General features: G+C 44.7%; 2 protein-coding genes across 2 annotated transcripts in view; one reads left to right on the forward strand and one right to left on the reverse strand.

The window, feature by feature from the left end:
- CDC40 (cell division cycle 40) overlaps positions 1-7,555 on the forward strand; it is a 42,433-nt gene extending 34,878 nt beyond the window's left edge. The window contains exons 13-15 of the mRNA XM_054820550.1: positions 3,165-3,241; positions 5,443-5,587; positions 6,525-7,555. Coding sequence (XP_054676525.1) covers positions 3,165-3,241; positions 5,443-5,587; positions 6,525-6,702 — 400 coding nt within the window. The 3' untranslated portion in view covers positions 6,703-7,555. The remainder of the gene's footprint in view (positions 1-3,164; positions 3,242-5,442; positions 5,588-6,524) is intronic.
- A 2,071-nt stretch (positions 7,556-9,626) lies between these two features.
- The window catches only part of METTL24 (methyltransferase like 24), a 54,663-nt gene continuing 36,849 nt past the window's right edge, over positions 9,627-27,440 (reverse strand). The window contains exon 5 of the mRNA XM_054820559.1: positions 9,627-17,191. Within this exon, the coding sequence (XP_054676534.1) occupies positions 16,877-17,191 (315 nt within the window). The 3' untranslated portion in view covers positions 9,627-16,876. The remainder of the gene's footprint in view (positions 17,192-27,440) is intronic.

Raw genomic sequence — 27,440 nt, forward strand, 5'->3', positions numbered from 1 at the left:
CAAATGTAATGCTGTCTTCCTAGCCATGGCTTGAAAACCTTTCTCCACAACCTGCCATGATATATGTTAATTAGTCTGTAGACATATTTCTATAATTTCAAGATCCAGATTTTTACAATGCAATAAGACTAAGTTAATGTATTCAGTATAGAAGCTTTTGGAGCTTGAAAACTCCATAGCAAATTATTTCATGCTGCACCTCAAATCCTTTTTTCCTAAGTTCATAAGGAAAATTATTTGCAACTTAGGGTGATTTGGTTAATGTACCTTTTGGCATGTTTCTTCATATGTTCTTCAGCACAATGTTTCTTCAGTATGCTACAGAAACAAAGAAGTAATTATGACCTGAGTATGGCCTTAAAAGCCAGTAATTAAAGCTGGTCTAATTGCTTAGTTTGAATTGTCCAGAGGAATTTTATAGTATGTTTTGTAAACACTTTGACTTGGCCAGAGCCAGTAATGGGATGCCATGTCAGACTTCATCACAGTGAGGAACTTCTCCCCTGGGAATTTAAATCTCCTTTCCCCAGGAGTTCACCCTGTGCACAGATTTCACTGTGCTGTACGCTGAATTGGTTAGTTGCTGAAAATTCAGACTGCAAGTACAGCACAGACTCTTGCAGATTAAATGGTTTCTTTAGGAGTTTTAATGGGAGTACTTTAAATTTGTCTGCTTTTGCATTTTGTGTGATTGTATCATTACAGCAGTGATAATAAAGTTGGCATAGGTATCATATTCTGTGTTCTTTCTTCTAGAAATGCAGAATGTTGTTTTGTCTTTGTCTGCTTCATATGCATCTGATCCTACTTGGATAGCAGTGAAATGATTTGGGCAATTGACCTTGGAGGCTTTTATTTCCTTTTACCTTCAAGTCAGCTAGCAGCACAAGAACTGTACAGTGGTAGCTTAGTCATTATCCTGACAGGCTTAGGAGGCTTGTCGATCTCTGTAAAGCTATACCCCTCAGCAGGCATTTTCTCTCCATTGTTCCTGGTAAAGACACTGTAGTCTCCTGAGAGAGCTCTTCAGGATGCGCAGATCCCAAAATTGAGTTGGGTTTGGGGCTGTTGGTTTTTACTTCTTTAAAAGGATTTTTCTTTCTCCTGCTTGGGGAAGAAGTTGTAGTAGAACCCCAGAGCATCACATTTCTAAATCTTGACTAGCAGATGTACTACTTTTGATAGTAAAACTTCTCAGCCTTTGAAATGCTATGAAGTGGGGAAAGGACTTGAAGATCTCTAAATTTAAAAATTTCAACAAACAATATATCACATGCGTTTTGAGGTCAGGCAACCATGACAGCCTCTTTCCTGGTATTTTTTTTTTTAAAGCAGCAGACTGATATTACTCATTTAGCAATTTGACTGGAAGCAAATGTGAAACATAAATGTATCTCTTTATTCTGCCTAATAGCTTAATGCAGCATATCCTGCAGCTGTCCTAAGTGTGTCTGGTAAGCTTCAACATAAAGCAGAGCTGTCTTGAATAAATTCCAGCAGATGAGCCTGCCTTCATTTGTAAAGGGAGAGAAGGCAGGACGACCTGTGCTGCATTTAAATTTCTCACTGCAGTACAATTCGGCATTGGAGATGCATTTTCTGTGATGCAACTCTTTTTTTAACGAGGCTTCCAATGGGATTGCTTTTACCTGGCATTGAGGACTTCAGATGACTAGCGGGCTAAGGGAGTGTTGGATATTGGGAGTTGATCAGGATCTGGCCTTGCTGCTGTGGTGAGCTTGTGTCCTGTTGCCAGAGAGGTGTGAAACTGGGTATTGATGCAAAAAGGTGGGCTGAGGCACGGGGGGCTGCATGTCCTGTACTGTCATGTTGGTCAACCTCAGAGATTATGTGGACTTTTTGTTAATCCTTTACAGATTTACTGTCCAGCAGTAGTCTTAGGTCTGCCTGTTTGGAAGCCAGTTATCCCTGCGCACGTTCTTGTCTGCAGAGTGTATTAAGTGGGTTGCCCTTCTTATTCTGAGGGGTAAATGATTTTAACATTTAACTCACAGGAGCATTTGTGTTGCTTCCTGACAACAGAGCAGCTTCTCACCCTGCTGCCCGTGTGCATGTTGATTAACACAACATGATGGGAAATAACTTACTCCATGATAGAACTGTAATTACCTTGCTAATGTCGACCATATTGCCATTCAGCAAAGCTCGGTCAGCGAGTACAAGGCAGCCACCCACGCTCTCTGCTCCGATAGTGTCCCAGCAGCCCTTCTGCTGTGTGAATTAGACAATGAAGTCATAACTGTCCCCTTTATATTAATTAATGTTGCTACAGAACATTTTGCTGGTGTTTTGGTGTTTTCTGCTGAATACATTAATCAAATATATTTTCTGCTGGAGATTTCTTGTGCTTAATGAGAAAGACACGTGCATGCCTTCCCTTTTTACAAGCCTTCTAGTGTATGAGGAATACTGTGAATATGCACGGCCCGTTAGTAATTCAATTTATATAGTCAAAACCAAATGACAATTCTGCGGAGTAAGGATTAGACTGTACTTGTTTCTTCCCTCGGTCCACATGCCTTTGTACAGGACAGTGTATGTTCTTCACATACACTGGCATAGTACTGTATGGAATTGAGACCAAGGAGTCTCAATTCAGTCACGGTTTGGTTCAGCTGTGAACATTTGGAATTGGTTGGCATCCCATTTGGGGAGAGCAGGAGGAAAAGGGCACTGTCAGAGAGACACGAGGGAGAGAAACTCCTGTTTTCCTTCGAAGTACAAGACAGAAATATTCTAGTTTAAACAAAACTCAAGTCAGTAAGACATTCCAGTAAAACACATACATAGATCAGTCTATTCTTGTTACCTATATAAGAATTTTGTAAGACCTGCAGTTAAGCTGGAGGCAATAGAGTGTCTTTGTGTTAGTTTTACTCTTAACAATTGGAATTATGATTCTGCTTTATACTCTGGCTCATTTGATTGGGGTAAATTCACTCTATCAGGTTATCCTGTAGATGGCTTGACTGCTGGAGCTCTCTAGGTGGGCGTTCATAATATTTTAACACTTTTGCACGTTTTTCCTTTGGACACCACCATATGCTCTCTGTGGTTTAGTGGCTGAGTAAATCAGCTGACTGCAGGCAGGCCTTTGGAACATCTCCACTTCTTCATAAAACACATACTTCTTCCTTTTGCAGGGACATTCCTGTAGACTTCAAGTACATAGCTGAGCCAAGTATGCATTCGATGCCAGCCGTGACTTTGTCTCCAAATGGTAGGTTAACACTTTACTGCCACCTTAGACCTAGTTTACGTAGATCTGTCTTATTGATTATATCTCTGTAATGTTGCCTTGTTGCATCCCCCTGCCACCCCCCACTACTCCCCCGCAAATCAGTGTGTGCATTTATTCCAAGATTGGATTGGATCTGGTTCTGATTTTAAAGCCTTAAAAAGAGCAAGTATGTCAAAATGAGGGGTTACATCAGGATAACTATCAATTTAAATTTAGACCTTCATCCAGACAGGGCAAAAGGACTCTTTCTTTTCATAGAGCTATGATGTGCTCTTTGCTGTATTTAAAATATTAAGAGAAACAGTGGTGGGAACTGATGATGGCTGTAAAGTACTAAGCAAGTTCAGCAGTCTTTGTGGTGCTCCCGTTAAAGCAGAGATTGATGTTGTATATGATCCTGTTCATGCTGTTCCTTTCTGTTCTGAATATAGCCCAAATAACTTGCACAAGAGAAATCCCAAATTATCTCAGTGTTTCTATATGTTAATATTTTGCTAGTGTTTATGTTCTTCAGTTAGAATCAAACTGAAGGATAATAAAGGTTTAGTGCCCCCAGTAATGAGTGGAAATCCTTCTAACAGGAAAAAGTGTCTGTTATCTGTTTTGGCCAAAAATTAAATAGCTTTAGTGTCAACATTATTAAAGTGTTGCCAGATTTATAGTTGAGAGTTGCATTATGCTGAGTAGTGGGTGATCAACTTGTTGCACAGCTAATGTTTTCAGCCAGCTATCAGCACCAAATTGTATTTGCTTTGCAGTGTAAATATTTTATTCTTAACAATAGAAGTGGGGTTCTAATACAAAAAGGAAGGTTCTGGAGAAAGAGATAGCCGCATTTACAAATGTTAGCTTCTCAAGCTGGCTTATTTTAAGTCCTGTTTCTCAAATTGCACAACCTGCTGTATTCTGATGCAGTTTTTCAGTTCATCTCATTCTTCCACATTGAAATACTAGATTTCTCATTCTTTTTCCAGTTCTGGCTGGCCAGCATTTGAGTATTTCATTTCTGAGATGAGACTGTATGTGATGTTAGGGATGAAGTAGTCATCTTTTCAGCTCAGGACATCACCTGTCACTTTAACTAACATTATCTTGACATACGGTGGTCAATATCACACAAAGCAAGTTATTTCACAATAGTTACACTACAGATTGTGCCAGACACATCATGCATCATTTTGGAGTTAAATGAGCCCTTTAAGGAAAAGTAAATTGAAAATTTTACAGGTGTGGACCTTTTCTGCTTAGGGGCATTGATTTATGAATCTCATCAATTAAAATTTTCCTCCTGAGTGATGCAGGAAGCAGACCTTTTAAAAAGTGGAAGAGGAGAATAACATGCTTGGGTTAGACACTTGATTTGTTTGTTTGGGAGGCTGAAGAAAATCCTCAAATTCCAAGCTAGTAGTTGGAAGTGTGATCAGATTTACAGTCAAGTCAGCACGTTTTATGTTATCACTGTTTGCATAAAATACGGTAAAGGCAGTGATGATGTGCAGAGTTCAGGACTGAAGTCTCTGTCCTATGGTGTTCTATAGCACATCATCTTCACTGGATTCTCAGGCAGGAGTTAATGCACTGCCCAGATGCAAAATGAGATGAAGTTAAGATTAGAAAAGCCGGGGTTTTTTTTCTTTCACTAAAATATCTTTATTAAATTGTATTCCACTAGGGCAGAGAATACTAAATATTTGCAAAAATTTAAAGATTTTCAAACTCCTGAGTCTACCTGAGACCTGATTTTCCCATAAAGAAAATAAAAGGTGCCCATCTTAGAGTACCCACAAAACAGGTAATCAGATTGCAGCTAGTTGGGGTTTTTCACCTCATCTGGATGACTTGATTATGTGCACCTGCAATCTTACTCAGTAGCTTAAAAACTTATCAGTAAGTCAGTGGGGTTGACACAGCACATTGTTGTAACAGCCAGAGCTTTTCTAGAGTCCTGAGTGCATTTTGTAGGAACAGACATCCCAAATCCTGTCAAACATAAGGTTTTGCCTCTTGGCAGTTGTACCAGGCAGAAGCAGTATCAACTGCAACCTAAAACCCTGATACATAATGAAAATCTTGATTAAGATAGTGCAAGAAAAGTTACAAGAATCTCTTAAAACTTTCCAGTTAAGTCTGTTTCTTCAGGTGCAGTGCTCTGATACCACCTTTGTTTACTGCATTTATAGGGAAATGGTTGGCTTGCCAGTCGATGGATAACCAAATTCTGATTTTTGGAGCTCAGAACAGATTCAGATTAAACAAAAAGAAAATTTTCAAGGGTCACATGGTAGCTGGCTACGCTTGTCAAGTGGATTTTTCACCTGACATGAGGTAAGTTTTTTGTGGGAAATGAGCTTTGTTTTAAAACTTGCCTGCACAGCCACTAAGTTTCTTTTTGAATCCTCTGTAACATTCATTGATGCCCAGCCATCCTATTAACTCAGCATCAGAGTTCTCTGGCTGAGCAGCAGAACGGGAAAGTTTGCTCTTGTCATTTGGTAGGACTAAGTTATACTCAGTGGTTGCGCTGAGCAACACTTAAAAAATCATCCACGTAGTCCAGGTTGCCCATTCTGCAAAGATAATCTACACTGCTGTTAAACCATCTCGAGACTCCCCTCGTTTTGCCCAGCGCTGGTGCAGCACAGGAGCCTTCCACTTCTGACCTGCATCTGGCTCTCTTTGCGCATGGTCTGCAGCAGTCTCCCCAGAAACCTTCAGGCTCTATTCCCACAATATGTGCTTGTCTAGAATATCTGGGATTTGGACTTGCCCACTTTTCCTAATTTGCAGGTCTGGTGAGTGTGCGTATCCTCATTTATTGTTCAGAGAACCATCTTTTTCATCCTATTTGCTCAGTACGCTCATACGTTTTCTACTTTACGTACATAAGATATTCATTACTATAAAAAGCGGAGAATAACCTCAGCAAAACTGGAGGAAAAAGTGGCGAGAAGTGTCTATAAATTTTAGAGAAACTTCTGGCACTTTCTCTTCTGCTGATATATTCTCTTTAGTTCCAGTAACACAGTGTATGCTATAATCGCATTGCTTAGCACATTTACCTCGCAGTTGATGAATCACCTTCTGCAGGACTTGTGCGCTTCAGAGCACAGCATGAATGCTAATTCTTTGGTAGGTATGTTTGCAGACTGTCAGACAGGAAGCTCACTGGGTGAAGCTCTTTTTCATTGCTCAATGTAAAAGTATTATAATACAAGCAGTCTTCATGCGTGATACAGCTTTTATTTTAATCCTGTTGATATAGCTATGTGATATCTGGAGATGCAGATGGAAAACTTAACATCTGGGACTGGAAGACAACAAAACTCTACAGCAGATTAAAAGCACACGATAAAGTCTGTATCGGTGCAGTGTGGCATCCACATGAAACATCTAAAGTCATTACGTGCGGCTGGGATGGTCTTATTAAACTATGGGACTAATGAGGATGCTACGAAGATCTAAAGATGTAAGGCCTGCATACGTCTGAGATTAGAGTGAGTTTTGCTGTAAGGATGAGTAGACATTTGTAATACTGCAGTTCTCAGCTACCTGTATATATGCACGAAAAATGGGAAATCTTCAGAAGAAAGAACTGAAAGGACATAGTTCTAAATATGACCTCTGAGTATGAGAAGCTGAGGTCATCTGAAGCATGCAGAATCAAGTGTTAGTTTGTCATGTCATTTTTTGTGCAAAACTCTTGTAAAATAAAATTATTTTACGAAAAACTATTTTTGTGGTTCTGGCTGTCAGATGTGGGGAGATAAAGGAGAAAACCAGCACTATCTTCCTAAGAAGAAATCTTTGATATCTACTGCAATAGAGCTGGAAAAGATGCATTTGTTTACCTGATTTGGGGTGGTATTTTGTTGTCCCCAGAATACTTCTGTCTTTATAGGACACAAGCCCACTTGCTAAGATCTGTTAATTCACAGTAGAAATTAAGAACTAATCAGAAGCTAGCAGTTGTCAGATAAACTGTATCGACTGAAGACTATTCATAAACTCTTGGTTTCTGTCTGTATTTAACAATAGTATCATGAGTTTCATCTTTACAAGTACTCCTCAATTTCAAGATTTTGCCTGTAATGATTGTGTGTTGTGTTGTTTTTCGTCTTCCCATATGCTGTTACGTTCCAATAAGCATGATTTATTAAAAAAAAAAATTAATGTCTCTTGTTCAATTTGGAATACACTGTATTATAAGCCCCATAAAGTTGTTGACAATTTAATGTACATACATGTCACACTTTTTCTCTAAGAACTTATTTTTAATAAATCTTTTTATAAAAAGTCTGCTTATCTTCATTCAATTCTTCTATCTAGCAGTGTTCATATAAAATATTTCTTACCCTTTCGTATTCTAATTTACAGTTGTACCAGCATTCAGATAAACTCATTCTCTTGCACTATTCACACAAAACTAACGCAAGCTGAAAGCAAGGAAAAAGCCTTTTAACTCCCTATCCACTCTCTTTTTGAGCACATAATGGAAATAAAAATATATAACATTTATCCCATTGATCAGTCTTTAATTACAATTTTTAATTGCACTATATTGTTTACTATAAATCCAATCACTGCTCATCAATTATAAACAATAGCAAAGGAGTAATTGCCTTAATTGACAGCAGAATAGAAGATAAAGCACTTCTGTAGATGAGATGCAAAGAATCTCGGATCGTGTAGATGGAAGGAAATGGGTGGGTGTTTTGGTTTAATTTCCTGTTGTGGAGGGATTGATTAACAAGGCAATTCTGTTCTTTGAAAGGAGCACTTGCTAAAGTTAGGCCCTTGTGAGTGGACATGGAGCTTACACGTTTCTAGACCAACTCCCTGAATCTGAGCTTCAGAGTCTTTCTGCTGTCTGGCCAGTGGAAACTGCACCAGGTTTACGTGTTTCTGTTTTTCCCATTTCAATAGCCTTGTGTACCTGAAAAACCCCACAGACTGTTTTCACAAGCGCCATACCGGTGGTAGCTGGGTGTTGCCTAGCCTGGAAGCCCTGCAAGTATTGAGGTGTAGGGAAAGGCAGAGCCTGGAGTGAGAGCAAAGAGCCGGCGTGTCCCAGGGCCTGTCCCTTCCGCCAGGAGGGAAGAGGCTGCTTTTCTTCCTCTGCTGTTCAGGGTGCGGGGGGAGTGAGCTGCTGCTGCGTCACAGAGGGTGAATTTCCAGCGTGGCTCTTTTCAGAGGGAAAACTACACTCCTGAGCTGGGAGTTGAGCTCTGGTGCGCACGGTGTCCAGGGTGTCGCTTCGGGAGAAAGCGGCCTGAAATAATTTGGAACGGTTTTCTTCAAATAAATTTCTTAAATGGCTGTGTGGCAGCTGCCCAGACCATTAACAGTTTCTAAGTGCAGGGAACTGGGGAGGAGAGGAGGAACAGAGCAGATACAAAAACTCCTCACAGGAATACGTATTAGCTTCCACATCAGAAACACCATTCCCAAATGCTTAAAAGCCTTTAAATCACAATACACAAAATGCTTCACTCTGTAGTTGGTACTGTGTTTTTCCATGTGTCACCTACCAGGCACAACTTTGTGTGTATGTAGCGTGTATATACATATTATATACAGAGTATAAATATAAGTGTATAAAATTTTGTAGTATTATACTGGGTGTTGTCTTGGGGGAAAAAAGAAATGTTGATTCCATCAATTCTGCTGGAGTTGATGAATCAGGATTAAATGTTTGCAACAAGCCCAGAATCAAAATTCCCCTAGAAACTTTCAGATAAAATCCTTTGTCCCTCACTGTTGGTCACCGTGTTAATCTTTTGTGGAATTTCTCACATCTGCATGGAAGCCTGCAGGGGGAATTTTTATGAGGATAATTCCCTCTTGTCGGCTTGAGAGTTGCAGACTCCAAAGCTCATGTCGTCAGCTAGTTTGCTGTGTGTGAGGATAGACGGCGTGTGTCTGCGTGGTGTGAGTCTAGACTTGTCTTTCTGGCAGCCACCTGGGAAATGATTTCTTGCTGGGCTAATTAACTCCAATCATGGCCTTCTCTTATCTTCCGAATTTCATGTCTTGCCAGAAGTCGGTCTGTTAGAAATGTTGGTCGGAACAAGTCTAGACTGAGACCCCTAGGCTGAACTTGGCGTGTGAGCAGAGAGCCAGGGAAAAGGCAGCACTGGGAGAAAAGGGAAGAGCGTGTTTCGAGTTCCCCCGATTTATTCTCCTCTAACATTAGGTGGAGAACGCATCAAAGTGCTCCAAGGCAAAAGGAGCTTCTTGGGAGGGCTGGAGGCAAGCGTGTCGTGCTACCAGGGAGGAATACGTGTGAGCTGGAGCGCAGGGCTGCTGTCACAGCATCATCGCTCTGCTCCCCTCAATCATGCACCCGTAACTTTCAGAAATGATGTGCCAATATGTTGCCACTTTTATTAATACCAATTACTTTCACAGTGGAAGTTTTACAGATAAGTGAACCATCTCCATCATTCTTGGAGTTCTGCCTGGGAAACTTGATAGTTCCTTTGGCCTTGTGCCATCTTTTTCTTGGACTTTTTTCATATGTGACGGGGGGGAATATCCCACATATCCTCATGCAACTTGCTGGTAAGAAGGCTGTCTTTCTTGAAGCAGATGGTCTTGGCATCTGTCTTGCTCAGAGTTTATAATTGTCCCCAGTAAGATGGGGCTGCTCAATCTTTGCCCTCATTACAAGGAACAAATATCTGAAATTACTGTACATCCGGAAAAGTCCAAGATTGTCTTGTAAAAAGCCAATTTTTAGCAACAGGCAGATGTTTAATACACTGCTTAACACTGTGGTCTTTAAAGGCTGTTTTAAACAGTGAGCCTTGAAGCAGCTCTGACAGCCCAATAACACAATGTACTTTCCTTCTTCCTACCAGCTGGTCATCACAAAATCCTGCTCCCGTTTGCTGGGAAGACTCCATACGACAAGCAGCCTGCACGAGGGGCAACGCGCGGAGCGTGGAGGAAGGAGGGGAGTTTTGCTTGGAAGACTTAAACAGTTGAAGCTATACACCAGAAAAAAAAATAGTTGCCAGGGAGGTTGTTCCTCTGGAGACTACTTAAGCACTTGCTACCGTAGGTAGCATACGCTCAAAATTTAAGTCTCATATCTTGCAGTAAAATATGTCTTTTCCATCAGGCTTGCCGATAAAGAAACAGATACACCACAGCCATCTTACAGCACTCAGAGAAAACTGCTTGTGGCACGGTTATGTTTACAGAAGCTCCTTGCAGAGTTTAAAGCTTTTAGAAACAAGTCGCAGTGACTTTCAACGGGGCGGGGACCTCTAAATTCACCAGGTGCACTGGATGTTTGACCTCAGACCTGTTTGTTATCTTGTTGTATGATAGAATATTTAGAATACATTAAATGCTAAAGCACTGAGCCTTTCTGAGTCTCCTTTTAACCTTCTGTGCTTCATGCCACTGGGAGACTGCTAAAATGAAACGTGATTGCAGATGCATTGGGTTTGTCCTTCAGGCTAAGAGGTTCTCATTAGGCCTTGGGGGTTTCTTTTGTTAGTCTGAAAGATGTCAAGGCTAACTCAACCTGTTTCTCCTCTGTTTTGGGAAAGGAAGACATCACCACAAATCTTCTAGGGAGTCATTTCAGTAATAGGAACTTTATGGAGCTCCAAGACCATTGACAGTTACCCGGACGTGGTTCTGGGAGCTGCAAATCTTTCCAGTTCTCTCAGCGTAATTGCTCCGCAGCCGGTGTCTTGCTCAAACTCCCCAAATGATAAACTCTTCAATTGTGGAATAAGTCTTTTTTTTGTTTTTCCAGTGGAGTTTGAACTCTTGCAAAGCAACATTTTAAAATGAAATGCCAAACCACCCTGTCCTAGAAGAGCTGTAACAACTTAACTTCCTACCGCAGCTTGCACCAGGCTGTGACTTTGCTCGCCCAGGCTAGTTGTGTATATTTTGCTTCCTCATCCGTGTACAACCTTGCTCCTTCAGCTCCTCTGTATATGCTCTGTAAAACGTAATCCCTTCCCACATCCCTTGCTCAGGAGATGAAGAGGGAAGTCGGACTCCGAATGAAGTCAGTTGTCAGGCCAGACATGGACAGGAAAAAGAAGTAAGGCCCATTCCCTGGAGATTTCCTCTCTTTCTCTGCCCTGGTGCTGACCCTTTGGGAATACTTGGGGCAGGGGGGCGAGTTGGTTTTATGTGCTTTTTGTAATTTTTCCTCCAATATTAGAAGAGTGGAATAACGTTATGGAATATTTCTTCAGGTGCTGAATTCTCCTGTTTCTTGGAGCAATTTTCCTTCCCTTCATCAAGAAGAAGTTAGAAGGCATTTCAGGGCCTCTCCTGCCTGGCAAGTCAGTTTGGGTGGTCAATGTGGGGTGGCCTGGCAAAGTCCCAGCCCCTGGGTCATGGCTGCTCCTGGCTGGTGTCAGTGGAGGGATGCAGGTACTGCCAGGGCACGGCAGTCTGACACCGATCAGGCAGCCGTCCTCACCTCCCTGTGAGGGTGGTGGCACCCAGAGCAGTGGCTCCACTCTAGATATCTGCACGTAGTTGCCAAGGGTGGGATTCACATTGTTTGGGTTTAATTCAGAAATGGAATTTCAAATATAGAGGGGGGACATACCAGCTGAGGCACAGAGGCATTGTAATTACTTGGCAAAGTTTTGTACTGTATACACCACTGAACTTTCTTTCAGAAAACTGCTGAAAAATAAACATGTATGGTGGTAACCTACCAAAAACGGGAGGGGCCTTGCACCCGTATTCACAATTGAGTTGTCGTTTCCAGGCAGCACAAAGCAGGCTCCTGTTTTCTCCTTGTGTAAGGTCCTGCCCATCGGGATAAGGGACGCAACACAGGCTGTCTCTGCAAAGGTCTCCTTCTGAACCAGCTGAAACACTTTACAACAGGCAGGTCAAACTACACCATGAACAGGGACTTCTATTTAAGGGAGGAGATTCATTCATTATCACAGGTGGTTCCCCTCAAGAGCCGGGCTTGCTTTGCAGATGCTGCCACTGAAAGCCGGCGAAGGCAGGCAAGTATAAATACGTCTCTGAATGTAGGTCAGCTCTGAACTTCCACCGGCACTAAACCAGGTCTCTACTGACTGCAATTAAATGTCACAATGTGTTAACAAGCAGAAAGAAATCAAGAGTGATTTCCTACTGAATAACCCTGAGGAGCCTTTCAAGGGCAAGGGAGCGGCTAATGAAGCTCATGAAATCAAAGGTTTTAAATAAACCAGATGGTCTCAGCTGTTGAATAATTCACCAGAGAGAATGAGTGCTATTTCTTCAGGTGTGCTGCCGGGTGATACGTCTTCTTGGCACCTGCCAAAGAACGGCCAGACATATGTTCCCTTTACGCTTGCTTTGATCTTTCACAGTTGAGAGGCGCTCCTGAAGAACACCCTTCACCGATGGGATCAAATGCAGCCGGTGTGGTTGAGAGCCAACACGTAGCGGTAAATCCGCAGGGGGGTTGGCTGGTGGATCTTCGGCTCTGGCTGAAGCAGCATGAGCCTGCGGATGCCCACAGTCCCGGATCCCTCCCTTTCTCGCTCTGCACGGTCCCTAACAGGCCGGAGATACCGCCTGAGCACATCTCCAGTCGGTGGGTGGGCACAGACTTACCCCACGCAGCATCCCTCGGCACCGGTCCATCCGCTGTGGCAGAGTCAGCCAGCACTGGCTCGTGCCCCTGCGCATCTACCCGGCAGCCCAGTCGTTAGGAGATGGGAACTGAATTCATGTAAGTCTCTCCTTTAGGTAAAAGAGATCAATAAAAGAGAAGGGATAAAGGCAGCAAAGCAAGACCTTGGAGGGGAAGGCTGTAACTCTGCTTTAAGAGATGCTAAGTAGAAAGGCACAGAGAGTGCGTAAAATAAGAGCTGTTCATTTTCTCCCATAATATCACATAACTGCCTCCAGAATGATAAATGGCTTTTATCTATCCTGTATCTGAGATAAGATTTCGTTAGAAATTACCATAGTTATTGGAATCTTTTCTTGCAGAAGATGTATTTGCTCCAGCCTGAATTGTTCCCGACACTACCTGGCAATCCTGAGCAAGAGACTAGCTAAGGGTTTACTAAACTCTACATCTTAAGCAAAGAAGAACCAGGATAGACCTCCGCTCCATTTCTATAATTTACATATACATCCCCATTTTTTTCTTCGGGGCAAAAAATGATGGAAGACGTGTATCCCTTTGCAATTTTAACATCTGACAGAAATCCTGTAATTTGTTTTTTAACCTCTATGCATTGGTTTCTTGACCAAATGATAATAAGCTGCTAGGCTAGTTACTCTAAGACTAATCAGGAGGAAAAACCTGTGCAGTGCTAGAGCCCATGTTTTTATCCTTTATTAATAAATCAGGACTCAGCTGGGCTTTTGCCACCCCATTATTTGAAGAATGGGAGTTGAGCCATTCTGCAGTGCAGCAAGTGTGAGCGTTCCAACAAGCTAGATATTGGCTTAGGAAATCCTGGCACCTCCTCACATTTTAATGAATCTCCTCATGGCCCTGCACCGTTGAACAACCTTAGTACTTAACGCAGGAAGGTCTGCAGCAAGCATGGCTGTCACAGGGAAGGCATTTCCTACCCATTTTCAGAGGTCATGGTTCTCTTCGGTTGTGTATTACCTGGCTCTGGGACAGCACTATGTAGCTTGGCCCCATGGAAAGTGTTTTGCCCAACGTCTTGGACACAGGTAATCCAACACATCTGCAAGAGGTCATCTGGATTTTGAGCACTGCAGAGCTGAGGACATGGTGTCGCCCTGCTACCGGTGACTGCAAAGCCCCTCACCTCCTGGTCCGGGTGGGATGGCCTGGAGCAGAAAGAGCAGCTGGGTTTATGGCAGACAACAAAAGGGTGCCAGGAGGCATTCCCCAGCCTGGAGGCAAACTGGAAACCACGGCCTGGCCATGTCTATTTACTAAAGTCTTTCAGCTTCCCAAACAAGGTGGCTGCATCCAAGCTGTCCTTGGCTTGGGCCAACTCCCCAGCTGTGCTTAGGAATCGTCTGGGAGAGTCCTGAATGGCCTGAGCCAAAATTGTGCCAGGGATCTCATTAATTAACCAGATAGATAGCCGCTCCGGTGCACACTGCCTGCCACTGCTTCATTTACTAGGACAGGCACGCTGGGATCATCACCTGGTCTGCAGTCCCCTTGCTTCCCTAAACGCGGCATTCGATGTGCAGAAGCCCACGTTAAGTCTCCTTAGAATTAAACTCCGCTTCAGAAAATTCTAGTGTAACTAAAGAAGTAGATGGATTTGTTTTTAAAAGGAAAATAAAAATGGGGAGGCAGTAAATCAGAGACTCTGTACAACACAAGGCACTGTCAGCATGACGGAAAGGCAGTAGATTAGATTGAAAACCAGCATGCGTGCGTTAAAAAATAAAGGGTTTGACATTTAGCCACAATTTAAAATTTCAAATGTGATTTGGAAGACTGATACAAACCTGAACGCACAAGGGCACAGAGCTGGCTTTTGCTGAAGAGATTAAAATCCCGTCCCTTTCCACCAGCCCCTCATCACCCTCGTCCTTCACCACTGAAGCAAGGGAGAGGTTTTTTTTCCTGCCTCTTCCACAGCAGCCTGTGGTCTGCAGCCTCTGCGGCCAACACAGATGCTCCAAGTCAGATTCAGTGCAGCAACGTCAAGCCCCAGGACAGGCTCTGCAGCTCCGGGTGGGAGGTGGGTGCTGGGGCTGGGGGGGATGGCTCCCCGCAGCCTCAGAGCAAGGGCGGTGGGAGGAAGGCTGTCACCCCAGTGGCATCACCTGCCTGCCAGCCTCTTCTGGGAGAAAGGGAGCTGAGCTGAAGGGCTGGAGCGGTTTCTGCTGGGCAGAGCAGTCCCTGCCCGCCCTGGGGCAGCAGCAGCCCTCAGGGGGGTGGGGGAGGAGGAAAGCAGATGCCCGGCTTGGGGCGAAGCCTGGGGAAGGTGAGGGGGATGGCTTGATGGCTTGATCCGCTTGTGAGGCAAAGCAGTGGCTCTGGGAAAGAGCTGATTTGCCTGGCTGGAAGGAAAAGCTCCTACACATATTTTCTCCCCCCACTGGCTGCTGGCTGAGATCCTGTGGGCATGTTGGGTCCAATGCTGCTCTGGGAAGGAGGGGATGAGGGAGTTGAGGCAGCGGAGAGGGTGAAAAAGGAAAGGAGGGTATGAAAGGAGAATGAAAGGAGAGAAGGAAATGCCAGGATTACAAAAGAAGGAACAACATGTGGACAGAGAAAGAAAGAGAGACTTGCTAAAACACAACGCTGGGCTGAGGCACACCAACGGGAGCAACACTGAGCCTTGCAGAAGCTGGAAACCAAAGGCACGCACAAAGACCATGTATCAAAGACATGGAAGTGGCGTCATCTTGTATTTTAATGCAAAGTTTAATGTCAAAATTATTTGAAAGAGAAGAAAAAAACCCAACCTGCTATATATTTTTCCACTCCCCCCATTCCTTAGCTCCTCAGGGAATGGCCAGGGCTGGCTCCTGGGAGTGCACGGCAGACAACCCACACAGCAGACAACCCACACGCCAGCCGGCACTGCCTCGGCACGGCCGCAGACCAGGACCCCTGCCTGCACCACCACCTCCACCAGCATCGGTGCAGACCCAGGGTCTGGCCTGCCTGTGGCAGGGAGAGGCGACCATGCCAGGGAGGTGCTGAGGAGGTAGCAGGCACCCAGGCACAGCGCTGGAGAAGGCACACAGCGAAACATGCAACGAAAATCCAAAACAAACGAACAAAAAAGACCAGGTTTCACTTTCAGCTCTTTTAAATAAGTATCTCACTAGATGAAAAACCATTTGCTACGGCCATTGCAAGAGTAGTTTAAAACAAGCCATTCTTTGAGCAGATGAACTAGGGAAGCCCTGTCTTCTGTGGCTGAAGCCTCTGGAGGTGAGGAAGCAGAGCGCTGGTGGCAGCTTTTCCTGCAGCCAAGTCTCTGTCCCACCATCTCGCGTGTACGAAGCGCTGAACTCACCTCCCGCAGCCAGACTGCCTTATAGAGCCAGAGTCAGAGCACTCAGAAGCTGCTCAATGAAACAGGTAGGGATTTCGTTTGGTGGCGATTTCTGCCTTTGGCAAATTCAGCTGCAATTTGCCAGTGGGTTGAAGAACATGCTGTTCTTGCCTAAAATTTCTTCCATAGGAAACAAGGCCAAAGTAAAGAAGGTGCAAATCAAAGGCCATTGCTTTACAGAGAAGTTACACCTGACCCTTCCTGAGAAAAGCACTTGCTCACGAGTGCTCTCCTGCCTGAGGGCCGGCACAGCTCAGTGAGCAGAGCTTCCTGGGGCAGCCCCGGAGCGATGCCCTCTGTGCCGGCATGCACAGGCTCGGGGCAGCCTGGGAAAGCCGCGCTGTTATCTGCCCCAGACAAACCTTTACAGAAACCTCTGTCTTCTGGGACAGTGTACCCACTGGCAAATACACTGCTATATACATTTGCACCATGTATCTTCTCCTAGTGCCAGTTCTTTTGACAACATACAAAAATAAAAGCCAGTCCGTTTTACTACCAGTCACTGTGTGCATATTTAGCAACTTCAGCCAGTGACACCAAAGTCCTCTTCAATAACGCTACAAGGCCAGATGGCTCGCAGTCATGCATCATAAATTCCTTTCTGCTATTTCCATCTTGTATTTACCCAGCTCAGTGTGTAACAGCTACTGGCGTTGAAGGCTTCCTTTTTCAGAAACATCTGTGGTTTTGATAAGTCTTTGTAGGTATGGAAAAGCCTGAAGTCCTTCAGCTCCAGTTCTCGGAGCAGACTGTACCAGTACCGCACCACGGTGCTGTCATTGCCGCTGACCTCAAACCCAGGCCAGTGGATGTGCACCTCAAAGACCAGCTGTCCTATCTGCTCAACAACATCTTCCAGGATCAGGTTTTCCAAAATTTTCCACTCAGCACTCTCCACATCTGCCTTGAGGACATCAATCTGCAACAAAAACACCATTAATATGTGAAAATGAGAAATGCAATTACTGTCAGTAACATCTGAGGCCAGGCTTGTCCATTTTATAATATACATAATTGTTCTTTTGTATTAAAAAAAAAAAATTAAAAAAATCTCAGAGTATCCTAGGGCTAACATGGACAGTACGTGAAGTTTCACGCTTGCCTGTTCACAGCCCTTCTCCTCCTGCCTCCAATTCCTGTTCTGAGAAGCTTCGTACCCTGAGTTGTCCGACGCAGCTCATCCTACAACCAAAGCACGTTACTGTTCCTTCACAAATCTCGTAGTGGCATCAAAGCTATGGAAAAAAGAAACCCACCTAACTAAAGACACTAAGGCATTTCTGTTCCTTATTTCTCCATCACAAAATCCTGCGACAGAAAAAACACACTGACAGCAATCACTGGTACCACGGTAGAGCATGGTCCTTGTGTGCCAGATGCCACACGCACCACACAAGTGCAAGAGCAGGCCAAAGTGAAATGACTACTATGAGCTGCTCAGATCACCACCGACCCACAGCCAAGCTGCTGTCTGAAGCTTTTGGGGGTGTCACGACAAATGCTGAGTGAGGAGGACCAAATCAAAAGAGAATTATGCAGAGTCTGCAGGGTTTTAAGGGCAGCTCCTCCAAAGAAAAAGGGATAGCAGGAGAGAAGCCATGAAGCTGTTTGACGGGTGTCCTGGTTTTGGCTGAGATGATAGAGTTAATTTTCTTCCCAGCAGCTGGTATAATGCTGTGGTTTGGATTTAGTATGAGAATAATGTGGATAACATACTGATGTTTAGTTGTTGCTAAGCAGTGTTTACAATGAGATCAAGGATTTTTCAGTTTCCCAGGCCCTGCTAGCGAGGAGGCACGAGCCTTCCACAGGAGGGGCACAAGAAGCTGGGAAGGGGCACAGCTGGGGCAGCTGACCCAAATTGGCCAAAGGGATATTCCATACCATATGATGTCATGCCCAGTATATAAGCTGGGGGGAGTTGGCTGGGGAGTGCCGTGGCTTGGAAACCAGCTGGGCATCAGTCAGCAGTTGGTGAGCAATTGTGCTGTGCATTGCTTGTTTTGTATATTCTATTATTGTTATTGTTGTTGTTATTATCTTCTTTTTCTGTCCTATTAAACTGTTTTTACAGTTTCCCTTTTTTTTTGATTCTCTCCCCCATCCCACCGGAGGGGGAGTGAGCAGACAGCTGTGTAGTTGTTTTAGCTCCCTGACGGGTTAAACCACAACAAGGGAAAAACACATCTCATAGAAAAGGCCTTGGTTTAGGTTTAGACCATTATTTAATTTTGTAGTAAGATATTCAGCAAGCCAACTTCTCACAGCCCAACACAACCGCAAGCTGACTTTGCTTGGAGATTAGCTGGGGGAGGGGAGTGATATGCTTTAATAAAAAAAGAGCATTTCATCACAATTTCACACCTGGTAGAAAATGATGCCTGCAGTAGCGGTCACGAGCTGCAGAGCTCGAGGGCCTGTGTTTCCCAGAGCCGAACCGACTTTTGTAGGACAAGCTGTAAACCAGCTGAAAACAAAACACTGCATTTTCAGAGCAGGACTCGGAGAGTGGGACTTGAATGAGGTCCACGGTCACAGACCGACTAATGACAAGCCAAGCCGCTGCTTGTCTGCTCATTAAGGTGGCATTGTGCCTCCTCCACACCGAGGGAGGCAGGGGGCCAGTGGAAAATGACCGAGGGATTATGGAATTAAAGCCCGTATTGTGGCACATCCGCCCCAGGGAGCAGAGAGGAAGGTTGCACAGACCACCTTAGCTCTGGTATTTCCTAACGTGACTCTGCAACAAAGAGCCTGTCAGTCTGTCCATCTGTGGGTCAGGGAAACAGTTTAACATTGCGCTCCTTTGGGTTCAAGGGGAGGCTGAATGTAAATGATGCTGCTCATAACATTTCAGCTGAGAGCTACTTCATGGTTGAGGTCACTTGTTTCCCTTTATACATTTAAATAGGTTACTTATTTTTCAGATGCGAACTCGTAGCTCTACCTGTAATGCAATTTTTTAGGTAGTTGATTCCACATGGGTGCAATTGCCATAGGACCGTGTTGCCGCGCTTCAGAAACCACATTTTTTTATCTTTTTATCTTTATTCAAAACCATTTTTTGGGGGGGTGGGGGCGGAGGGCTAGGGAAGAGAAATGTTTCTAAAGTGTTTGCTTTTGGTTTCCCAAGATCTTGCTTTATGCAACAGTAGGACATCTTTTTTTCCCCATGGTAATGTTTCCAGTCATCAGCCAGGTTTGTTTGTTTTCCCCTTGTGACACTAAAAGTGCCGCTCTGGCTGCTCAGCAGGCACTCTGCGCATTCTGCGCTGTATTTGCACAATTGATCCAAAAAGTGCCTGCTAACCAATGTTTCGGTAGGATAAAACAAGTTACCACAATAACTGTTTAAACACATACTGAAACAACCAGGAAAGATACACAAGGCTGGTGGGGATGTGCTGCATGCACAACCCAGAGGCTCTCTGTTGCCTCAGAGATGTGGAGGGAGGAAGGTACCTGTCTCTACCCATGAATTTTGTGACTGCCTTCCAGGCAAGGTATCCATCTCAGCCCAGAGTCTCCATTTGATCCCATGGATAGGGTAAAATAAACAGCAGAAGAGGTTTGTGTCAGAGTATCTGAGCAAAGAACAAGCATCCTGCTAACACCAAACGCAAGTTTTGTGATGATTAGACCGCTCGGGAGATATTTACCATCAGTGATAAGCAGCGCGCTACTGATAAGAAATGCACTTCCACCTTCCAGACGCCTTGATTCAAAGTGCCTGTGAAAGGATTAGTGGACAAATCTATAACTTCAGAGGTCTAATTCACCTGGGAGCACAGCTACGGTCTGCTGCTGGTAGTAAATCCTGGAGGGCAAAGATCTACAGTGCCTGAAGGTAAAGGATGGCAGCCGAGTGCCTGCCAGTTTAAAGCACTCACAGACTAAGGCTGCTTCCTCTTATCTTCCACAAATCCTCTTAACCACGTTAGTTTGTGGAAGATATCACAGAAAAGTAGAAAAATGTGGATTTTTAAAATGTCTTCTCAGTTTAGCTCCCTTGAAAAAGCACCGCAGCATTGTACGCGTTACACTTGGAGAAAAAAAAAATAGGCCTTTCCTCATGCACAGCCAAGCATATAAAACAGATGAAAAAGAAGGGGTTTTAGGGAAGGTTAACACATACTGTCTGAAGACTCATTTCTTCTTTTTAGGGTAATGACTTGTTACAACTGTGCATCATTTCCTAAAGCAGAGATCAGAGCTCTGTTTGCCTTGATCGTTTTTGAAATACCAGGGTTAACGGGGATTTCAGGCTCGGCGCTGCCCCATGGGCACCATTTAAAGCTCCCTGTGGAGAAGAGTTAATTGAGAGCGAGTAGCTGGAGGAAGCAATTGAGCGGTATTACTTCCAGCACCAACTCAGCACGTGGAAGCGGCAACCAGGAAAGGTAAAACCAGCAAACGCGGTATAGGTCAGGTAAGGAGGATCCCTCCCTTTCCGTGGGAGCAGCTCTGCGGCATAAGCTGGGAGCAGGGAGAGGAGAGCTGGTTGTGGCTTTCAAGCAGAGAAGAGGAGCTCAGAACCACCCCGTCCTCCTGAACCACAGCGCGGCACTCAGGATTTGAGGCTGTGAGAAATCTGTCTGAATCCCTGATACCAGGTTATTTTTCACATCAGCTGTACAGCAAGACGAACTTTGCTTGCTTATGTATCAGTTTTTATCCTCTCTACCTAAGTACAATTCTCTAGTTTCAGCAGACAAAACTCTAGAAAAAGGTCTTTAATTCACATTTTGATAGCAGGTAACAAACAGGTTCTTGAACTTGTTTTCTTTAAACATAGCTTCCCTCTTTTCCCATCTGCAACCTTTCAGCATGATACTTGTCTCTCTTTCTTCCTTTTCGAAATGCATCCACAGCCTCTCCTCACCAGCAGGCGACAGCTTGGATGTTAAGTCCCTTTCTTTCCCTTTTATTCCGAGCCGAGGCTGTAATTGATGGCAGACAGGATGCCACGTAGCCTAATAGCAAATTATGCTCCCAGCAGCTTGCTGCAACCACCTCTCCCCATGCTCCCTGCGATCGGTGGGAGGAGGAACCATCCCGGCTCTCTCTGAGCCATCCAGCGGGGAGACTGGGACTGCTGTGGGCACGGTCTGAGCAACGCAGATACTGGAATCAGGAGAAAAGTCAATCAGTACTGGTCAGCAATACAGAGCTCCAAACAGCAGCGCTTGTCCTTCAAATTACCTCCCTCCCTTCCTACTCACAATTATACCCCCCTCTGTGATGGTCCATATGGCCAACTTCAAAATGACTCTGGGACAAAGGTGTCATTTGAGATTATTCACTCCCAACGTGACAGATCGGGCACATCTTCAAGTATCTGCTTAAGGCATCAAAGCCACAAAGCCGGTTTGTGCAGTTGGGTGCTTACACGGTCTTTGGTCTTTTTTACAGTAAAGGGCAACTGTCCAGTTGAAGTCACTCATACAATATACACATCAGCGAAACAGAAAACCGGCAGTGAGTGCAGACCAGCTTCATTCCTCTGCTATCACCACTGATCCTCTGCAGCCTTGAGGGTGACAGAAAAGGGGTTTTTTTCTCCCTTTTTCGGTGATGTGCTTCCATGAAAGTGTTACACAGCAGGGACAGGATATTAAGTCATTTTACTTTTACCACTTAAGCTGGTGAAAATGTTTCAAAATCATATTAAGAAAACCTATTTAACTTTCTCTGACAGCCAATTGTAAGTATAGCAACAGCTTGCCAGAAGCAGTAATGGCCCCAGACAGACAAGCGTATCCACCTGGAAAGCCCACCCAGTGCATGCAGGAGGCATCAATCTCAGCTGAGCGCTCCGGAGCGCTACGAGCATTTCACCCATGCTGTCCCACAGGGGACTTCTCCCAGCGAGGACCCACACGGGCACCCCAAGTGACTCCCTCCCACAGCCACAGAGCCCAGCTACCTCCCACCAGGTGTGGGGGGGCAACCTGACACTTTTATTCCTCACTTCTTCCTTTGGTCTCTGATGCCAAGATGTTTCCCACATACCCTCTCCATCTGGAAGCAATTTCTCTTTGCAGACTCATTACAGAAAGACTCCTCCAGTCCAGCCCAGTTAAGCCATGTCACTTACTGCAGTGGACAGGTGAAGAAGAAGAGGAGGCCTTTTAGCTGGCAGGAGGTTCTTTTCAATGCTACTTTACCAGAGGACGAAATAACATCTGGACAAACAACTGCTGCTTGACTTAGGAGATCAGCATGGACTGAAATCCTTTCTCCCTGGCTGTATTTGCCTGCAGGGTTTCACCTGTGGCCTTCCTGTCATCACAAACATCTTTCTTTGCTGTGGGATTAGTTCTTGGCGTCTTCCCATCTTAACTCATGCTGGGCACTGGACCAGCCAGAGACGGCAGCTCACTCGTTAATCATCTTCTGGTCATAAAATAATACATGTCCCCAGGCCTGAATTGATTTTCAGACAGGTTTGATGGGTTTAGCTAGCATTAAGCTATAATGTCCTTAAAGTTAGAGGTATTGTGCTTAACATCTTGTCTAGCTCACTACCCTGCAAGACCATGGTTCCTGGACAGCGACCCAGACAACAGGACCTACAAGCCTGCAGGCCTCAGCAGGGGGCAAGCCTACATGTAGATAACGCTGAGGGAAAGGACCTTCCCCTCACAAAAATCCTGAGCATCATAGATCTTGGTTCCCCATCTCTTTAAACCAGGACCAGTCTCCAGAGCAAGCAACGGGAAAGCTGAACACTCAAAGTGATACTTTCTTAGAGGAAACGGGGTGAACAGCCACCGTGAGGACGTGAGCCTCCAAACAGTGACCTCCTCACCTGCACAAAGTGGCAGCAGCTCACAAGTACACACCCCTGCTCGGAAACAGCGTGCCCCTGCTCCTATTTGCACCATGCACCACATTACATTTTTCAGCTTGCACAGCTCTTCTGTTGTACAGAAAAAGACGAAAACAATATCCCCTCACCAGGTCCCTCAATCCAATGGCTAGATAGCCCAAGTGGGAAAAATCCCACAAGAGAGCTGCAGAAATCCTGACCTTAAATTATTTATCAGCCTGATCATCAGCAAGAGCTCTGCCCGCCAAAGCCCGTGCTGCAAACAGACATTTTAAATATTGCATTTATTCCACCAGCAACCAACAGCCCAGGCTGGAAGCGCAGCCGCTCTGCGCACAGCCCTGGCCGAGCGCACGAGTTGCTTTGCAAAAGAGCGCATTCAGCCATCTAATCTCACAGGAGACGTCCTGCTGCCCACTCCCCCCGCAAAGGGAGAAAATCCTTTCATTTCTGTTCTTTTGATCTTCTCTGCCAGACGCTGCTGGATGCCTATGGGAACGGATGTTTACTCAAAAGAAGAAATGCTGTATGCTGGACCCTCCGGTCTCTTCATTAAAGGGGAACAGATATTTGCAGTCTGTTTGTACTGCCCCAGCACCAAGGAAGGACAGAGGGACCCAGCTCCGTGCTTACGTAAGGCCATGTTATCCTGGTCTTGCTAAAGGTGAAAGCCAGCAGCAGCACGACAGATGCATTTCGAGGGGACAAGGGGTCAGTCGGCATGGGAGGTTTGCATTAGCAGGCAAATAGTTAAACAGTAGTTTATCCTGAAGTCCCGAGGAGCAAGACCTGTGAGCGTGTGTGCACGTGCAAGGGACAGAGGGCTTAGGCTACCATAAAATGGTTGTGCATAGCAAACAGCATTCTGGCTGCAAGACTTGCTGTTGTTTATTAACACAATGCCCATGGAGGCTGGCAAAATATAAGTAATTGAAGAGAGGGCTCAGAGTCCCATCTTCAAAAAACATTCACCACACCTTAAAGGACATCTCTTGCAGGATGATAACACGTGGCCCCAGTATAACTGAGTAGTTCTAATTAAATCTGGTGGAGGACTGGTTTCCATCTGCACTAGCCAGCACAAAAAAGTCCTTTAAGACTTCATGGGGATCTATTCCTTTCACTCCATTTCTGGTCCAAGGTGTCAACCTACCTTTCTTCTGCGGTCACTGTTAGTCCACCCTACTGTCTCCTTGCAGTGGTGGCAGGAAGAAAGCGGCACGTTCCTGAAAACGTGAATAAGGAACACTCTGAACCACTTGCACAACTATCAGCTTTCATCTGGGACAGGCAGCAGGAAGGGAAAGGGAGAGCTGCTGTGGCTTTGACCTCTCAATTTCGAATTTTTGAGAATGGACAGATACCTTAAACAGCTGTCAGATCAAAAATGAGACCAGAAGGGATCCAGACACCAAGGTGGAACTATTCGAACAAGAGATGGCCAATTCCAATGACAAGAATTTGTAAACAGTGACACGAGGACAGATGAGCCTCTAGGGACAAACATAGGGGGGAAAAAATTACATTTTTTTTAGAGAGCTCCTAAGTGCTCTGGATAGTGCATTTATCTAAAGAACTTGTTAATGTCCATTACTCCCTGGAAACTGTGAGAAAGATGGGTAGCGGAGAAAGACCGGGATGCTTCTGGAAAGGAGATTGCTCTCAATTTCAGTAAAACCAGTGTCATGTCACGGACTGTCACCCTGAGCAGATATTCAGCACCTTGGCCAAATTAAAATCATACAGATTCACATGACTATGCTTAAGCCGGTGTTAATGGCACAAAGCAGGAGCTGGGGAACACAAATACAGGTCTGAGCTCAGCAGGTGCCCTGCATCTGGGACCACCTCGTGAAGCAGAGCAGGTTCCCCAGGCTCCTGCCGAGCTCCAGTTTCAGTGGGAGGAGGGAACCAGGAGCGACTGGCTTCTTAGGGCAGCAGCATCCCGATGATGAGTCCACGGTGCCTGGAGCAAGTGCCGTGACTCTCCTGAATGAATGCAACTGCTCGACACTGAAATAGTGGTCGTGCTGCTGCTGCTGCTGCTGCTGCAAAGAAGGTGGAAAGGCATATTAGTGCACCAAACTGCGCTGGGAATTGAACACAGCTTGTGCAGCCCTCTAGAAAAGCTGGGGGAAAGCAGATTTTTAATACTTGATTTTTCTTCTGAAGGGTCTTAACAACCACAACAAAGGCAACAAAAAAAAGAAAATAAAACCCTGAAAAAAATCTTCCTTCCTTTCTAATTTTTAGCAGACAATAATATGCTTTGAATGTGCCTTTTTTTTTTTTTTTTTTAAAAGATGACCTGCATAAGTTCTGTTTCAACAGCAAAATACTTTCATTACAATTCAGGCATTGCACTAGCCCTTTTCCTACGGGAAGAAAAAGCTATGGATCACACCACATTCAGCCAACAGTATCATTAAAAAGATCTTCGCTCCATGCCTGACAAGTGCATACTAAACAGCACCTTCAGGTCACTCCCGAGAAACACACTATTCTTAACAGTATCTTGAGAACTGCTCCTGGTGGAAAGAATTTAAATGAGACGAAAGGAGATGTGAGGGACCAAGAGAAAACCTGGCAAAGGAATGTGCATGAGGCATTCCTTGCATTCAACACAGAGAGCGGGAGAGGTGGTGAGCAGTAAATCACTGTCCAAAGATCTTTGCTTCCAGAAACATGAGGTTGTCAAGCCCCTTTCTCCTTGCAGCCAAATTCTTCAATCTAGTTACAATTAAAATACTTCACGCAGCAGCAGCCTCAGCTGACTAAGCAAATACAGAGCAATTACTACCTTAATTTCATTATCACTATAATTAAATATATATATACATCCAGGAAAGAAACACTGTGTGTCAGGAGCTTGTAGATTACTCAGGTGCAACCATTACAAGGTTACAGAAGGCAGCATTTTCCATCTGCACCAGTTTGATTGTCCCTTTTCAGCAAATGGAGTAAAATTCACCAACTCACTGAAGCACCCTTAAACAAAAGGTTCGCACAGGGCAACGGGTAGTGCTTAAACTGCAGCTCTGCTGTAACTCCAAGGGAATCAGTCGCATTACACAGAGAATGAATTTGGCCCAGCATGTACAAATGTAACCTCAAAGGGACTGTGGATGCGTGTGTTACGGGCAGTAAGTCTCACAAGAACTCATAAATCAAATTACAGAGCTAGAGGCAGATGCTTATTGTAGAATAACATGCTCTCCAGCACTCTAAGCTTCTGCCCTAATGGGATGACTTAAAAAAAAAAAAATTGCTTTACATTTTCTGGCTAGCTTGCTCAATGTCATTATCTCTGGCACTCTTCCTTTCAGCACAGCCAGCATGGAGAAATCAGGCGTGTGAGACAGGTTTGCAGAACTTTGAAGTCCTGATCTCAGGACTTGTCAGACAGATGCTGAGCACAGACAGCATGCATCTCACCCAGCCTTAGACATCTAAGCCCAAACCAGTTGCCCAAGCTCCCTTTATAGACCACAGAGAAGAACAGGAAGTTATGAAGGGCAATTTGAGAAGCGCAGGTCACATCATCCAGCCTGTTTTAAACATCTGTCCTTGACTGAGATAAACTGGAACTTAATGGTTTCCCTTGAGTTTATGAGGACCTCAACAGCTACCTCAAATGTAGAAATTTAAGTTAATGGAGGTAAGTTCCATGCTCCTCCATGCCCTGGCAGGTAATTTATTTTGACTATAAGATCTTACAGCCACAGCATTACATCTGCCTGTTGCAAAAGGGTCCACTGCTAACATGGGACTTTACTGTGAAGAGTTACTCCTATAGATAGGCCAGGACCAGCCGTTTACACTTAAAAAAAAAAAAAAAAAAAAATCAGTGTTCTGGGACAAAACTCTTTCTACTGCGCCATGCAGAAACTGATGAAACAAAGAGCCAGTCTGATGTGTCCACATAAAAGCAAATGAGATGACAAGCGGTAGCAGTGCAGACATTTCCAGGGGAGAAAGGGGAATGAGGCAGTCACAGCCTGAGCCCTAGCAGAGACCCCACTGGGACTTCTGAATCGTACTGAGTGCTGATGCTCCAGCTGCACTAAGAAGATGTTACAGGAAATACAGGCTCTCTCGTGTCAGAGGAGACTTAGAGAGGCCAGTATGATAACCCTACCAAAGCAAAGGCTGTTCTTCACAGCTATATCTGGATGGTACAAATATATCTGGGTGGTAAATAACAGCTGCAGAAAAAGGGCCACTTAAGCCTGAAGACCAGTGATTACACAGGAAAACTTGGATGTGAAAATAATGAGGCTAAAAATCAGATGAAGGGTGGGGTTTTTCTCTCTAGAATTGAGATTCTGGAAAAGCC

The sequence above is a fragment of the Grus americana genome, chromosome 3 (genome assembly GCF_028858705.1).
Source record: "Grus americana isolate bGruAme1 chromosome 3, bGruAme1.mat, whole genome shotgun sequence".
NCBI classification, from domain to species: Eukaryota; Metazoa; Chordata; class Aves; order Gruiformes; family Gruidae; genus Grus; species Grus americana.